The 17033-nt window shown below is 42.7% G+C and overlaps 1 protein-coding gene across 1 annotated transcript; it reads right to left on the bottom strand.

Moving 5' to 3' along the window:
- Window positions 1-2596: 2596 nt before the first annotated feature.
- akap17a (A-kinase anchoring protein 17A) lies at window positions 2597-12993 on the bottom strand. Its single transcript, XM_014165088.3, has 9 exons — window positions 12858-12993; window positions 12233-12329; window positions 11514-11623; window positions 11143-11272; window positions 10745-10948; window positions 10005-10229; window positions 5643-5791; window positions 5106-5346; window positions 2597-4958 (listed from the first exon to the last, which is right to left on the bottom strand). Exons 2-9 carry the CDS (start codon window positions 12320-12322, stop codon window positions 3966-3968), a joined length of 2142 nt encoding a protein of 713 aa, XP_014020563.2. The 5' UTR covers window positions 12323-12329; window positions 12858-12993; the 3' UTR covers window positions 2597-3965.
- Window positions 12994-17033: the final 4040 nt, after the last annotated feature.

The raw sequence follows: 17033 nt of genomic DNA, 5'->3' as shown, positions 1-17033 counted from the left end.
GTTGACTAACATACATTTGAGTCCGTCGCTGTATGAGACTGTCAGTGTTAATGCGTGGCCTACTGTTGTCAAGAGTTCCTGTATGAGTCCCTTAGGAGTGTGTCCTGTATGAGTTGATCCCAAGTCAATCCTGGTACTGCTACTACTGCTAGTGGAACAGCAGAGAGCTCTCGTGAGTGTGTGGTAGTACAGCCGACTGAGGGAGTAATGTTAACGACCACTGCTGTCTCGGTCTCAGTGAGAGCAGCAGGGTTTAATCATACAGCCCATAGGTCTTGTGTTATTGTGTGTGTTAGATTGCAGACCCAGTCAAAGCAGAGTGGTATAATCCGATTACAGTTTACAGCCGGGGGCTCATACCTCAATACACTGGGGCCTTGTTTACCACACCACTAACACACACTCTAATAACCACACACACACACACACCTTTCTGTTTCAGACTAGCAATATACTGGGGCCTACTTGAACACTAACAATACACTTACCACGCTACTATAACTACACACAAAACCTCATCTCATTCTGTAATGAAACACCAAATGAGTTAAAATAATTACATGTTTAGAAGGAATGATGTAGTAGGCTACTAGGGATGGGCAGTTTTTTACTGTTCAGAGTTCTCCCATTATCTTTTTCAGAGTACTTAAGTAGGCCTGCACTGGATTAAAAAAAAAATCACATTTATCTATAGGCCTATGCCAACAGTGTTCAACAATGCCTAATTAATCATAACCATTACAGATAAATCTGAATTCTTACAATTGCCCCATATACACTGTTTACAAAAGATTAGGAACACCTTCCTAATATTGAGTTCCATCCCCTTTTGCCCTCAGAACAGCCTCAATTCGTCAGGGCATGGACTCTACAAGGTGTCGAAAGCATTCCACAAGGATGCTGGCCCATGCTGACTCCAATGATTCCCACAGTTGTGTTAAGTTGGCTGGATGTCTTTAGGGTGGTGGACCATTCTTGATACACACAGGAAACTGCTGAGTGTGTAAAACCCAGCAGAGTTGCAGTTCTTGACACACTCAAAACAGTGCACCTGGCACCTACTACCATACCCTGTTCAAAGGCACTTCAATATTTTGTCTTGCCCATTCACCCTCTGAATTGCACACATACACAATCCATGTCTCAATTGTCTCAAGGCTTAAAAATCACTATTTAAACCTTCTCCTCCCCTTCATATACACTGATTGAAGGTGACATCAATAAGGCATCATAGCTTTCACCTGGTCAGTCTGTCGTGGAAAGAGCAGGTGTTCCTAATGTTTTGTTGATTCAGTCAATAAAAAGCAAGCGCCATTTAAGATGAATTTATCTAACCCGTAATATCAACTGGTTATATTATATCATGGAACACAATCTTCAGAAAGGCAGTAACCTCAGCAGTGGCGCTTGCTTGAAGAAGCCTATGGCTGTGCAATGGCATAGCCTTGTTTTGATAATTTATCAGACAACACACTGTTATTTCCCAAAGCATTAGTCCAGATACCTATTTTATAGTAAAAGATGTAATATAACAGAATAAAATAGAACAGAATAGTGATGTGCATAGTCTGCAACAGTTCTTTTCAAAGTATAATAATTAGAAAACGGGGCTCAATTTTGCGAGTTTACACTTTTTTCAGGAATACAAATGAAAATCAGTTTTTTCGATATAGAGGTTTGATTTAGATTATTCTGCCATCTTGTTTTTTATTTTCTGAGTGGATTAACGACTCCACATTGAACAGTGCATGGTGATGAATAACAGCCATGACATGTTTGGTGAGAAGGCCTATGCTTAATGATTCTGATAAATACGCTCTTTGTCTTTGTCAAACTAATGTTTTTGCGTATTTTCAGTGTGGAACCGGTCTATATTTCGGGGGGTTATAGCCTAGGTATTCAACTCTTAACCTACGAGATCCAGAGCCTTCTGGCTCTGTTCTACCTGATAATGAATTACTCCCACCTGGTGTCCCAGATCTAAATCACTGCCTGATTAGAGGGGAACAATGAAAAAAACAGTGGCACTGGCTTCGAGGTCCAGAGTTGAATTTGAGGAGCCTAGGCCAGGAATGGCCAACTCCAGTCCTCGGGGCCTGATTGGCATCACACTTTTGCCCCAGATAACACACCTGACTCCAATAATCAACTAATATGTACAATGTTTTGTCATTTGATCAGACATGTACTTCTTTGTTACACACATGATCTTCAGTTTAGAATGCAATTACTTTCATCAGCTGTGTTTGCTAGGGATGGGGAAAAAGTGTGACACCATCCCTGGCCTTGGCAAACCAATTCTACATGGCACTAGCAGTTTGCAAAGTAGCCTAAGCAGAAAATAGACAGGATGCAATTATTCCAAAACTGCAGCTTGTTCTTGGAACACATTTTCCTACTTCAATCACCCAGTCCATTTAGAATTTGTGATAAAGCTGTCGTCATTTGGCAAGGAATGTAGCTTGTGTATCCAATCATACTTTTTATAGGCATTTATTTCTGTAGGCCTAACAGGGAGCTTGTGTGTAGGGAGCTGACGGAATACAACTGAGTGAATGAGACTGAGGGGAAAGGGAATTTAGGGAGAAGAACTGTGTGATGCTTGGATTTGTTTATTTTTTGTTTTGCCCCGCAAATGCACAAATACAACACTAGAGCCAAAGCAAATGAACATCGTCTCCAAGACAAAATTTAACTTGCCCGTTCGGGCAGCCACAAAGCACATTCCACCAAATAGTTTAAACAATGTAGAATAGATATATATTTTTTAAATGTCTGGTTAAAGATCGAGCTTTGGTGTCCGTTCCAGTACTCGATTACTCATGTCCATCCCTAGTAGGTATTAGGTTAGTAGGCTATCCACGCATTCAGTCAGAATACACATCTGAAATAAATCACAACTTTTTTGTAGTTTCTTTATTACAACAAATAAAATGACAAGTGTGTTGAAGACATGCTGCCGCCCATCAGAGCAGAGAAACATGAGAATATACAGTACAGACTGATGAGCCTCCTGACACCCTGACCTTTATACAACCTATATGCAATATTACCCACTCACACCACTCTACTCTGTTTTACATACTTTCAACAATAAGGCAACTTAAAATGTTCATACAGAACCACTTTGTTATAGTGACATTATCAAATCAATTTTTATTGGTCACATACACATGGTTAGCAGATGTTATTGCAAGTGTAGCGAAATGCTTGTGCTTCTAGTTCCCGAGGGAGGAGGAGCCATAGTGACGTTATCATTTAACCAAGTTAGAACTAAAACTACGGTCTCGTCTGGTGGTCAAACGTGGAACTCAGAAACATGACATCTGGTCATCTTTAGCCTGTAAGTCTTTGGCTTCGATTTCTCTCATGAATGATTCGATTTCTCTCTAGAAAAACGGCACAAACTAAATAGAATTCAAGTAATTGAACCAACGTCGGTCAGTTGTTTAATACCCCCCTACTTTATCCTAGGGTAAAAAGCTTGACTTAAACTACAGCTGTCTATCTACTGTACTAGACATTTTCCCACAGGACTACAGATCCCTGCATCCTGCTGAAGCACTAATACTTAACTACAATTCCAAGAATCCAACTAAAGCGGTTCTTCTGAAACACAATCCAGGCCATTCACTGTGACCCTAAAAAGATCAAGTATTTTTTGTGTGTCCTTCCACACAGGAGACGCATACTAACCGCGTGATCAATCTACAGTACATATGGAATCTACACTACATGTGTCAAACAGAACATAATACCAGTATAGCATTTTAATTCAGTAAATAAACCAACTAGAGATGAACAAAGAGCATTGGGGGGAGAGAGCGAGAGAGAGAGAGAGAGAGAAAGAGGTGTGTGTGTAAGAAGCTGATATGGCCCAGACAGTAGCATACTAGAACACCTGACCATGCATCACTTAAACTAGACCCAGGCATAGGGTCCTCTTCTGTCTCCTCTGGCTGCGTTTAGTGTCGTCTGGAACGAGAACGACTCCTACTACGCTTCCTGGAGTCCCTGTCTCTACTCCTCTCTGTACTCCTGTCCTTCTCCCTGCTCCTCTCTCTACTCCTAGAGCTGCTGCTACTAGATCTGCTCCTGCTGTCTTTATGTCGACTATGTCTATGGCCCCTCCTCCCTCTGCTGTGGCTCCTCTCACTAGAGCTTCTGCTCCAATCATGGCTGGTGCTCCTGCTGCTGCGGCCCCGTCCATGGTGACTGTCTCTCCTGTGGCTACGACTACCACTCCTCCGTCTGCTATCGCTTCTCCTCTTAGAAATGCGACTTCTCCTCCGTCTGCTTTCGCTTCTCCTCTTAGAACTATGACTCCTCCTCCTCCTTCGACTATCACTCCTCTTTCTACTAGAGCTTCTTTGTCTCCGGCTGTGGCTGTACCTCCTCCTACACTGGCTATGGGACCGACTCCTCTCCCTTTCTCGAGGTTTCTCCCTCGCCTCTCTGCTTCTCCATTCATTACCTCTCCTCTCCTCCATGCCTCCTCTCCTCTCCTCCATGCCTCCTCGCCTCTCCTCCATGCCTCCTCGCCTCTCTCCCATCTGTTTCTCAGTGACGTGTGATCGTACCATAGCTCTGGGTCTCTCCTCTCCCCTCGGTCTCACCCCGTTCACCCCCAGGGCCCTGCTTGTCTTACTCAGGTCGGAGCTGTCTCCCTTGTGTATGGTCAGGGCTGAGGGCTGGGTGGAGGTCTGGTTTTCTCCCTCTCCTCCAGCCTTCTTCAGCAGGTTACCAACCAGTCTCTCCCTCAGCTCTCTCTCTCTGCGCTGCAGATCCAAGGCACGCCCTTTCTCTAACTCCACACGTCTCAACTCCGCCTCCTGTTCCCGCCTGCAGGCCTCAAGCTGCTCCAGCCGGGCTAACTCCTCCTTCTGCCTGGCTAACTCCTCTTTCTCTCGCTCCTCTCTCTCCACTCTCTCCTTCTCCTGCTGTTGCTGTTTCAGAGCCTAGGGAGGGGAGAGAGAAGGAGAAAGACACAGATTGTAATGTAGGTCCTATCGGCATGTGTCTGTATTAAATGTGCATTGGTATAGGTGTAAGTACTGGTGCATTAAATGACACCATGCATCAAGTCTGTGTGTGTCTGTGTGTACCTTGGCCCTGCCCAGTAGTTCAGCGATAAGGCGTATAGACTCCAGGTTCCTCTGAGCCAACAACAGCCTTCTCTCCTCCGTCGCAATCTTCATCTGCAACTTCTTCTGCTCCTCCTCCTGTCTCCTCTTCACCTTCTTTAGGTTCCTCCTCTCCTCCCGGTCTCTCAGCTTCTGCTCTCGTTTCCGTATCCTCTCCTCCCTCCTCCGTTCCTTTTCCTCCTCCTCCGCCTCCTTCTGTTTCCTACAACCACAGCAGAAGCATGGTTCATTCACTAGTCTAATACATAGCTCTGCTACTGTCTACCAATACAGGCCTTAGTAGCTTAGTTCCTACCACCTTCGGTTTGCAGATCTGAAGGACTGGATGGGTGACAGCAATATAGTGGACGCTTACACTCATTCGAAGGCGAGGTGGAGCAATCACCATGTTCCTTACACCTATCCAGTCCCCTCAGAACTACAGACCACTAAAGAGGCAAAGACAGGGGACAATGTTTTCAGACCAGGCATATGACCTCATCTCTTTTCTCTGCATACCTCTCCTCCTCCTTGTGTCTCTCCTCTTCCTCCTTCTCCTTGCGTTTCAGCTCCTCCCTCTGTCTCTCCAACTCCAATATTCTCAGTCGTTCCTGCTGCCGTCTCTTCAGAGCCACGTCACTCAGGTGCTTACTGGTGTCAAAGGTCACCTGACAGACAGGCAGGCAGACAGTTAGCTGAGTGATTTGGGGTAGGACTGCAGGGTCCACTAGTGACACTCGGGTGTTTAGTCATGTCAAAGGTCACCTGACAGACAGGATGTGCTACTCCCCTGCCACTCTCCTCCTTCCACCCTCTCTCTCTCCTCATCCCCTCCCCTCTTTCTCTTATTTTGGGCTGAGAAGCTGTGACCCACGTGGATTAGAGACATCTCTCTCTCCTAATTTCTCCCTCTGCCCCTCCATCTCTCTCTTCATTAAGGAAGAACAGTTTAGTTCTAAATTAGGGACCAGGCCTCCCGGTTTGGTCCAGTGATCCTTGGAATTATAATGGACCTGACTTTCTGACTTTCATTTCACCAAAAGACCTTAAACCTGCTGTCCTACACAAGCCCCCCCCCCCCCCAATTACTTCAAAGAACCTAATAGCGTTTTAATTAGTTTGTTACTCTAGGCTAAAAGTAAAAACCACAAGTTCAAGAGTTAAATCCATCACAAAGAAATCCACTATAATTTCATTTTGGTAGGTCTAAAGAAACATTGTGAAAATAAGAAAATGGAAAAAAAAAAAAACAATAGCATATTTTAAGTGTATTATGTTACTAGTCTTTGCTTAGTAGCCTGAGAAATGCTGCTATGTGAGTGGTCATGTGCTGAACGCATGGACAGCGTGCGAGTGGTCATGTGCTGAACGCATGGACAGCGTGCGAGTGGTCATGTGCTGAACGCATGGGCAGCGTGGATATTCTTGGAAAAAGTGATATTTGGAAATAGAGCTGCACCACTTGAATTTTGAGTTATTTGACAAAGGTACATTACCGGTCAAAAGTGAGAATACCTACTCATTTTAGAGGTGTTTCTTTATTTTGACTATTTTCTACATTGTAGAATAATAGTGAAGACATCAAAACTATGAAATAACACATGTGGAATCATGTAGTAAAAAAAAAAAAAAAGTATTAAAACAAAATCAATATATATTATATTTCAGATTCTTCAAATAGCTACCCTTTGCCCTGACAGCTTTGCACACTCTTGGCATTCTCTCAACCAGCTTCACCTGGAATGCTTTTCCAAGTCTTGAAGGAGTTCCCACATATCCTGAGCATTTGTTGGCTGCTTTTCCTTCACTCTGCGGTCCGAGTCATCCCAAACCATCTCAATTTGGTTGAAGTCGGGGGATTGTGGAGGCCAGATCATCAGATGCAGCACTCCATTGCTCTCCTTCTTGGTCAAATAGCCCTTACACAGCCTGGAGGTGTGTTGGGTCATTGTCCTGTTGAAAAACAAATGATAGTGGGACTAAGCGCAAACCAGATGGGATGGCGTGTCGCTGCAGAATACTGTGTGAGCCGTGCTGGTTAAGTGTGCCTTGAATTCTAAATAAATCACAGACAGTGTCACCAGCAAAGCACCCCCACACCATAACACCTCCTCCATGCTTTACGGTGGGAAATTCACATGCGGAGATCATCCGTTCACCCACACCGCGTCTTACAAAGCCACGTCAGTTGGAACCAAAAATCTCCAATTTGGACTCCAGACCAAAAGACAAATTTCCACCGGTCTAATGTCCATTGCTTGTGTTTCTTGGCCCAAGTATGTCTCTTCTTCTAATTGGTGTCCTTGGTGTTTCTTTGCAGCAATTCGACAATGAAGACCTGATTCACGCAGTCTCCGCTGAACTGTTGATGTTGAGATGCGTCTGTTGCTTGAACTCTGTCATGAACTTATCCTCTGCAGCAGGGGTAACTCTAGGTCTTCCTTTGCTGTGGCGGTCCTCATGAGAGCCAGTTTCCTCATAGCGCTTGATGGTTTTTGCGACTGCACTTGAAGAAACTTTAAAAGTTCTTGAAATGTTCCGTATTGACTGACCTTCATGTCTTAAAGTAATGATGGACTGTCGTTTCTCTTTGCTTATTTGAGCTGTTCTTGCCATAATATGGACTTGGTCTTCAAAAAAAAAAAAAAAAATATTCACCTTTATTTAACCAGGTAGGCTAGTTAAGAATAAGTTCTCATTTACAACTGCGACCTGGCCAAGATAAAGCAAAGCAGTTCGACACAAACAACAACACAGAGTTACACATGGAATAAACAAACATACAGTCAATAACACAATAGAAAAAAATGTATATTTTACCAAATAGGGCTATCTTCTGTATACCACCCCTACCTTGTCACAACACAACTGACTGGCTCAAACGCATTAAGAAGGAAAGAAATTTCACAAATTAAAAAGGCACACCTGTTAATTAAAATACATTCCAAGTGACTACCTCATGAAGCTGGTTGAAAGAATGCCAAGAGTGTGTGCAAAGCTGTCATCAAGGCAAAGGGTGGCAAGTCGAAGAATCTAGAATATAAAATATTTTGATTTGTTTAACACTTTTTTGGTTACTTCTAGTGATGCACCGATATGACATTTTTGGCCGATACCGATATCTAATATTTTCCTTACAAAAAAAACCCGATACCGATAACCGATATTCAAAATGTTTAGAGGCCTTTTAATCATTCTAGTAGTTAAATAGTTAACACACACACACACGGACGCAGAGGTCTAAGGCACTGCATCTCAGTGCAAGAGGCTACAGTCCCTGGTTCAAATCCAGGCTGTATCACATCTTGCCGTGATTGGGAGTCCCATAGGGAGGCGCACAACTGGCCCAGCGTCATCCGGGTTTGGCTGAGGTAGGCCATCATTGCAAATAAGAATTTGTTCTTAACTGACTTGCCTAGTTAAATAAAAGGTTACACACACCAAAATGTTATTTTGTTGGCATTTACGTATGTCCCCATTACCAGTAAAACATCATCAAAACCTATTTCTTTCACTTACTTGCTGTGCTGTTTGGTTGTTCAGTCATTTCGTTCTCAATCAGGATTTCTATGGAATGCTGTTTGGGTCTTTGCATGTCAAAAAAGATACACGTCAAATATCACTATTTGACGTGTCAAATAAGCTGGTTGACCAATCAGGACCTGAATATGACTGCATGTCACATAATTTAACACATTCATACATTTTTTACGTAGTTATTACACATTGATTACACTATCACTTGTATTTCATATGTCACAACTATTCATCGATATGTATGCTATGGTGCCGGTAAAGTTGTCTCGCGCACCTACAGTGCTGGTCATAAAAAAATGAATCCAAACAATGTTCTTTCCCAAAAACATAGCAACACGACATCTGTTTCAGTAGCTATAGCTAGCTAGCTAGTAGCTATAGCTAGCTAACTATATAGCTAGGCGTCATCATCTAAAATAACCCTAATAAATCAAATAACTACTGTCTGATAAATGGTGGTCGGATCCATCTATGTGATGCTAGCCACAATAAGGATTAGCCACAATAGTGGCTGCGCAGGCTGACTGGCATCGTTTGTTTCCCCTCGCTCATCAACTCGGATTGAGTCAAGGATATGTTTAGCATTATTCTAAAGGCCTTTTGCAACACATAGCATGTTTTCATTTCCCTTACAATACATTTTACAAGTAATAGTTATTGTAAATAAAACAGTCCTGTAACAGATTATTTTTTTCAAAGTAAAAGACAATGATATCAACCTGCAAGGCGTGCGGTCAAATGATTAGCTATAAAAATGAGTGCCAACGTTGGTAAATAGGCTCATAAACACTAATCCTTCCACTATTATACTTTTTAATTGAATCATGAACCTCTTCACCCTCCTTAATTCAGTTAGGCCTAATTAAAATGAAATAATGTGCACAATTATCGGCCATTCATCCGTTTGTCATTCAGTGAGGAGCGAGAGACACATTAGCCCCTGGCTGGGTACCAACATCCTACAGCGCATTGTCTTAGCTGGTTAAAATGGGAATAGGTGTGAAGAAAACTGAGAAAAAAGGCTTGAAACACTTTGTTTGTGATTTCAAAATTCTGACCAATGAGCAAGGTAAAACACAAACTTTAAGGAAAAGTCAGGGAGGGTCGTTGCATTCTTTTGGGGGGGGGGGGGGGGGGGGGATTATTTTATTATTTTACTAAATCAAACGTCAGTGGTCGTTGGGCTATGGCGGTTCTTGTGCTAACACAGCAGGACAATCGCCTCAACCTTCACCCAAATCTAACAGTGTGGATACCCTCCTCTCCCTTCTATATGTGGTTCATCCCCCTTAGTGTGTGTATGTTTGTGTGTCTGTAGTGTGGATAGTGTGTGTAGTTCAGTACCTTGATGTTGCAGGCCACAGCCTTGCCGTCCTCTCCTTTGTACATGAGCTTCATGCCTCTCAGTGTGTCCATGGCCTTGGCGAAGCCATCGTACTCCTGGTACTGGACGTACGCCTCAAAGTTAAGATGGCCGCCGAAGGTGAAGGTGTTGAAGTTCTTATCAAGAGTCTCCTCTCTGTACGGGTCCAACATGGGGATGTCTACATGACGCACCTGACCAAAGCCCTGGGAGGAGTGATAAGGTTAGGTGTAGGGCTGGGACAATACCAGTGTTGCGATACTCATTAGTATCGTGGCAAGGAAACAAAACACAAACTGGATTTCACTTCTTATGTTGGAAACAAACATGTTGTCATCCAGAGTCACATTTATTTATATTCCAAGCAATAGAACACAATATTTTACATACAGCAGGTTTTTAAAGGACCACAAGTCTGCTTTGTGTTTTCATTTTAGCCATATATCTGGTATCGTCCCAGCCCTAATTAGGATGTGTGTGTTAGGGTAATTGATTGATCGATGACGGATTGAGTGATTGATTGTTAGGTACAGTACCCTACAGTATCAGGTAGTAACCCTTTTTTGGTTACTACCTGATTCCATATGTGTTTATTTCATAGTTGTGATGTCTTCACTATTATTCTACAATGTAGAAAATAGTAAAAAATAAAGAAAAACCCTTAAATGAGTAGGTGTGTCAAACTTTTGACTGGTAGTGTATATAATGAGTTCTTTCCTACCTGGAAGATGGTCTGCAGGGCCGTCTCGGAGGGCCGATCAGGGGGACCGTCAGGCAGGGTAAACCAGCGGCAGGGCAGGCCCTCCAAGTGGATGGTGTCTGGCCTCTCCCCTGGAACCGTATCGTTCATGTCCTTGGCGTCACGGAAGAACGAGTCCCAGTCATAACGTGTCGGGAAGTCCATCTTATTCTCCACTGCACGCACCTGGACATCCCACAGACCAGGGAAAATTATTATCAGTTGTATTATTCCCCGTAAATGTATCAGTCCGATTGATTAGGAGAAAAATAGTTATGTTTTACAAGAACTTGGGGAAGGTACTTTATCACCAAAAATACAGATGTTTTTGTTAACACTTTACCTGACACATTTTGAAAACTACATAACATTTCTGTTACCTTGAGTATGTCAGTGAAGCCACTGAGTTTGATGCTCTTGCCATCCAGTTTGGCCAGTAGGATCTTCACCACCCCTCTGTTCTCCACCTCGCCCTCGAAGCGGATAAAGTCCATGGTGCTCTTAGAGATCCTGGGGAGAGACAGCGGTGAGACGTATTGCTTGATGATTACAGCTTCATACAATACATATATCCATACCAGAAAATATTGATACCAGGCAACCCATTGGCCATATTATCAGTACTGTCATGGCTTTACTGTTATTGTAGAGTTATTAGCTTGCTTGTATCTTAGCTATAAAAAATGCAAACACACATGACCTATGGCTATAACAGTATGAATATGTTCCTATGGCCAGGGCACATGCCAACCTGAGGGCAGAGAACTGTTCAGGAGCCACCATGGCCTTCACCCTCTCCATCACCTCCCAGTTAGAGATGCTCTTCCCAGGCAGCTTCAGCTGGGGCAGTGCCACACTCAACTAGAAGAGAAATCATAAAATACATTTTACTGTAATACATGCTCATCTGGATGTCAAATGCATTGCGTTGGAGATGCTCATTACTTCAGGTACAGGAGTATGGTGTATTTGCCTGAAACACTAAGTTGAATTACATTGAACTGTACGTCAGGTCAGAGATGCGCATCTGAATCAGGAATGTTTCCTCTCAACCTCTACAAGACAGAATGTTGAATAAAATTTAATTTCAGCGTACTTTACTGGTTGTCTGTGCGGTTGTTCCTTTTGGCGGTAGGAACGTGAGACAATATATCCACAGGAAAGTATAATTACATCAACTTTTCAAAGCGCTGGTAGTGCATTCAGATTCCTATCACCTGAAGCATGCACAGAACCATGTAAACACATGCATGAGCTCGGCAAGTGTGCATGCATCTGTGCATGTATTTTATATTTTTCCCCAGCTTTATATGATAGAAATCTGAATGCACTACATTTTATTCAACATCCTGGCTTGTAGAGGTTGTGAGAGTTAACTTTTCTGATTCAAACGCTCATTCCTGCCCAACGTAGAATTCAATGTCGTGTTTCCAGCCAAATGGTGTATGTGACACTGTATGTGTCACTCACCGTCAACTTGTCGATGGGTTTCAGGAACAGGTTGTACTCCTGACACAGACACACTGCCTCAGTGGTGTCATGAACGAGGGTGGTCATCATGACCTGACTACAGAGGGAGGGGAGAATGTAAGAGGGGTGCGGGCGAGTCAATGGGATCAGTGTCGAAAAATGTGTAGATGTACTGTCTTTCATACAGTACTATTACTGTAAATCTGGTTGGCCGGCCGGCCGGCCAGCTAGCTATAACTAATGTAGCATAAATTGCCAATGAATCGATTTCTTGTTAGCTACAAGCTACTACTATATTTTTTCTAATGAATCAGTAACGTTAGCCATCTTGCTTCTTGACATCTTTTATCGAGTCACTATAAAGGACATCACTGTGAATTTTTGCTAGCAAACTAACATCATCTAAATATCCGATATGTACCTAAGCAATCAAACTAAAAACAGAATATATCTAGCTAGCCGACTAGCTGCTACGACCGAATGGTTTCACATAGGTAACGACGTTAGCTGGCTAACATAGCAGCTAACTGTTAGCCGGCTAATGGTAACCAATGCGGCCGCAGCACTTTTATACTGAAAATAAAACACTGAAATCATTGACAGTTAATGATGCAAATACACCAACCTGCTTTACCAGCTGCTAAATATATGTACTTTTTGTTGTTTGTATGTGTTAAAATTAGAATATGTCCACAAAGCGTCAATTAACTGTAGTTTTCTGAACAACAAATGTAGTTACTCAAGGAAACTTCCGAGTTGAGAGAACTTTGAACTTACCGTAGACATCCAAATGTCTTTTTACTGTAGAAAAAAAACTTTACCGCCACCTTGCGACGATTCCCGAAGCGCATTTGCGCAGACACTGTTTACTAACAAAATAACTCTATGTAACATAATTACATATTTGCAAATTATCTCAATTGTCTTTTATCAGAGAGCATCAACATTTCCCACTATCATCACATTTAGAAAAATATAAAATTGGCAATACACTTTTCCTGTTGCCTTTCTAAGATTTCTGCGAATGGATACCTACAACTGGTGTAGGGATGTGAGGTGTGTGTGGGCAGCCCATGGGAAAAGTGTATTTGCCAATATTATATAGTTTACTAGCTGCTTATCCATGGTAGATCACTGGCTAATTTCCCAAAAACAATCTACCAAACTATTTCTCAATGTTTCTCAAATTTAGGGTAGCTTTGATCATGCTTTGTGATACACACGGTTTTATGCCGTTAGTCCACACAACATGTCACCCTGTCAGCTACAGTAGAACCTGATGAACAACAAAACGATACAATTGGACTTGCTTTTTTGTCCTACCAGATTCACGTTGAGAAGGTTCTAGCTAGTTCTATCTGTACCTCCCTATGTCTTCCGACTCTTGTTGGATGTAGTTGTCCGGTTTGTCAGGTCCCAGGTTCCCATGACTGATATGATATTTTATTTACGTTAATTACAATTAGCGTTTTACTTTAGCACAATCTGTACCTCATAGAGCAGATAACATGCTGACCAAATCGGCTACATTGCGTGCGCGAGAGCGTTGCAATATAAATGTACACATAGATGTTATTCAATCGATTCATCCAAACTTCTCATGCGTCAACAGCTGTCTGTGTAGCCAGGCATTCTTGACATGCTGCAAGTCCCCTCTGGTCCCATCTATTGATTGGTTTTTATGAGTATATACCCAAGTGGGTGATTGAAAATTGAGGTCCACACTCCAATCCAGTAGTGATGGGAAGTTCCAATCTTTGTGCTGAATGGTCAATCCAACATCTGCATTGGCATGCAGCATTTATGGTGATATGGCCTCTGCAGAAGTCAGGACATTCATACATCTTGTGCTTCGCCAAACAGTACAGTTGTGAAAGAAGTTGTCAAAGAAGTGAGTTTATGTTTATACAGGACCTCCCTTCCTCACCTAACATCAGACAATCATGTCAATGTGGAGCCATACAGAGCCCTCCACATTGTTTCACATTTTGAGAGGTGCACACACTGCACAATGATGCGGTATGGAGCACAATATGGCCTCTGCGTGCCCCTGGAGGCCCCACACGTGCATCACACCATCAATATGGCGCCTCCGACCACATATTTGGATCATGTATAAATTGGCTCTTACTGAAGATGATCTTTTCGAGTCTTTCAGTCAAATTAACAAGTTAACAAACAGATCACCGACCATTTCGAATCCCACCATACCTTCTCCGCTATGCAATCTGGTTTCAGAGCTGGTCATGGGTGCACATCAGCCACGTTCAAGGTCCTAAACGATATCATAACCGCCATCGATAAAAGACAATACTGTGCAGCCGTATTCATCGACCTGGCCATGGCTTTCGACTCTGTCAATCACCACATTCTTATCGGCAGACTCAACAGCCTTGGTTTCTCAAATGACTGCCTCGCCTGGTTCACCAACTACTTCTCAGACAGAGTTCAGTGTGTCAAATCAGAGGGCCTGTTGTCCGGACCTCTGGCAGTCTCTATGGGGGTGCCACAGGGTTCAATTCTCAGGCCGACTCTTTTCTCATTTTGATGTCGCTCTTGCTGCTAGTGATTCTCTGATCCACCTCTACGCAGACGACACCATTCTGTATACTCCTGGCCCTTCTTTGGACACTGTGTTAACTAACCTCCAGACGTACTTCAATGCCATACAACTCTCCTTCCGTGGCCTCCAACTGCTCTTAAATGCAAGTAAAACTAAATGCATGCTTTACAACCGATCGCTGCCCGCACCTGCCCGCCCGTCCAGCATCACTACTCTGGACGGTTCTGACTTAGAATATGTGGACAATTACAAATACCTACATGTCTGGTTAGACTGTAAACTCTCCTTCCAGACTCACATTAAGCATCTCCAATTCAAAATTAAATCTAGAATCGGCTTCCTATTTCGCAAACAAAGCATCCTTCACTCATGCTGCCAAACATACCCTCGTAAAACTGACCATCCTACCGATCCTTGACTTCGGCAATGTCATTTACAAAATAGCCTCCAACACTCTACTCAGCAAATTGGATGCAGTCTATCGCAGTGCCATCCGTTTTGTCACCAAAGCCCCATATACTACCCACCACTGCGACCTGTATGCTCTCGTTGGCTGGCCCTCGCTTCATATTCGTTGCCAAACCCACTGGTTCCAGGTCATCTATAAGTCTTTGCTAGGTAAAGCCCCGCCTTATCTCAAGTCACTGGTCACCCTAGCAACACCCACCCGTAGCACGCGCTCCAGCAGGTATATTTCACTGGTCACCCCAAAAGCCTATTCCTCATTTGGCCGCCTTTCCTTCCAGTTCTCTGCTGCCAATGACTGGAACGAATTGCAAAAATCACTGAAGTTGGAGCCTCATATCTCCCTCATTAACTTTAAGCATCAGCTGTCAGAGCAGCTCACAGATCACTGCACCTGTACACAGCCCATCTGTAAAGAGCCCATCCAATCTACCTCATCCCCATACTGTTGTTTTTTTTTTCTTCTCCTTTGCACCCCAGTATCTCTACTTGCACATTCATCTACTGTACATCCATCACTCCATTGTTTAATTGCTAAATTGTAATTATTTTGCCACTATGACCTATTTATTGCCTTACCTCCTTAATCTTACCTCATTTGCACACACTGTATATAGATTTTTTCTATTGTGTTATTGACTGTACGTTTGTTTATTCCATGTGTAACTCTGTTGTTGTTTGTATCGCACTGCTTTGCTTTATCTTGGCCAGATCGCAGTTGTAAATGAGAACTTGTTCTCAACTGGCCTACCTGGTTAAAAAAAGGTGAAATAAAAATAATTAAAATTTACAAAAAAATAACTTATCAATTTGTTAATTTGAGTCAGTAGGCCTAAAAGCCAACTTGATCCGAAATGTGGTCAGAGAGTCATAATTCTACAAGCTTCTCATTTACATGTCATTCACAATAAGGGGCTTATTGGAGCCGTCATCAGTGACAGACTTGTACAAATGTGCTTTAAACATTGTACATTTGTGGATTGATAGGCATACAAATAAGATTATTTCTTGATACAGTTTAAGCAAGGTCTATTTTTAATTTTTTGTTTTTGAGTTAACCTTTATTTAACTAGTCAGTTAAGTCAGTTAAGAACAAACTCTTATTCACAATGACGGCCTACACCGGCCAAACCCGGACAACGCTGGGCCAATTTGTGCGCCGCCCTATGGGACTCACGGCCGGTTGTGATACAGCCTGGATGCCAACCAGGGTGTCTGTAGTGATGCCTCTAGCACTGACATGCAGTGCTAAGGCGCAGCAGTCTTAGACCGCTGCGCCTTAGACATTACCAGTCAAAAGTTTAGACACATCTACTCATTCCAGGGTTTTTCTTTATTATTACTATTTTCTACATTGTAGAATAATAGTGAAGACATCAAAACTATGAAATAACACACATGGAATCATGTAGTAAGCAAAAAAAGTGTTGCACACTCTTGGCATTCTCTCAACCAGCTTCATGAGGTAATCATCTAGATAGCATTTCAATTAATAAGTGTGCCTTGTTAAAAGTTAATTTGTGGAATATCTTTCCTTCCTAATGCGTTTGAGCCAATCAGAAGTGTTGTGACAAGATACAGAAGACAGCCCTATTTGGTAAAAGACCAAGTCCATATTATGGCAAGAACAGCTCAAATAAGCAAAGAGAATCAACAGTCCATCATTACTTTAAGACATGACGGTCAGTAAATCTGGAAGATTTCAAGAACCTTGACAGTTTCTTCAAGTGCAGTCACAAAAACCATCAAGAGCTATAATGAAACTGGCTCTCA

The sequence above is a fragment of the Salmo salar genome, chromosome 21, assembly GCF_965601325.2.
Source record: "Salmo salar chromosome 21, fSalSal1, whole genome shotgun sequence".
NCBI lineage: Eukaryota > Metazoa > Chordata > Actinopteri > Salmoniformes > Salmonidae > Salmo > Salmo salar.
The sequence above is the reverse complement of the archived record's forward strand: the minus strand, read 5'-3'. Positions and strand labels throughout refer to the sequence as shown.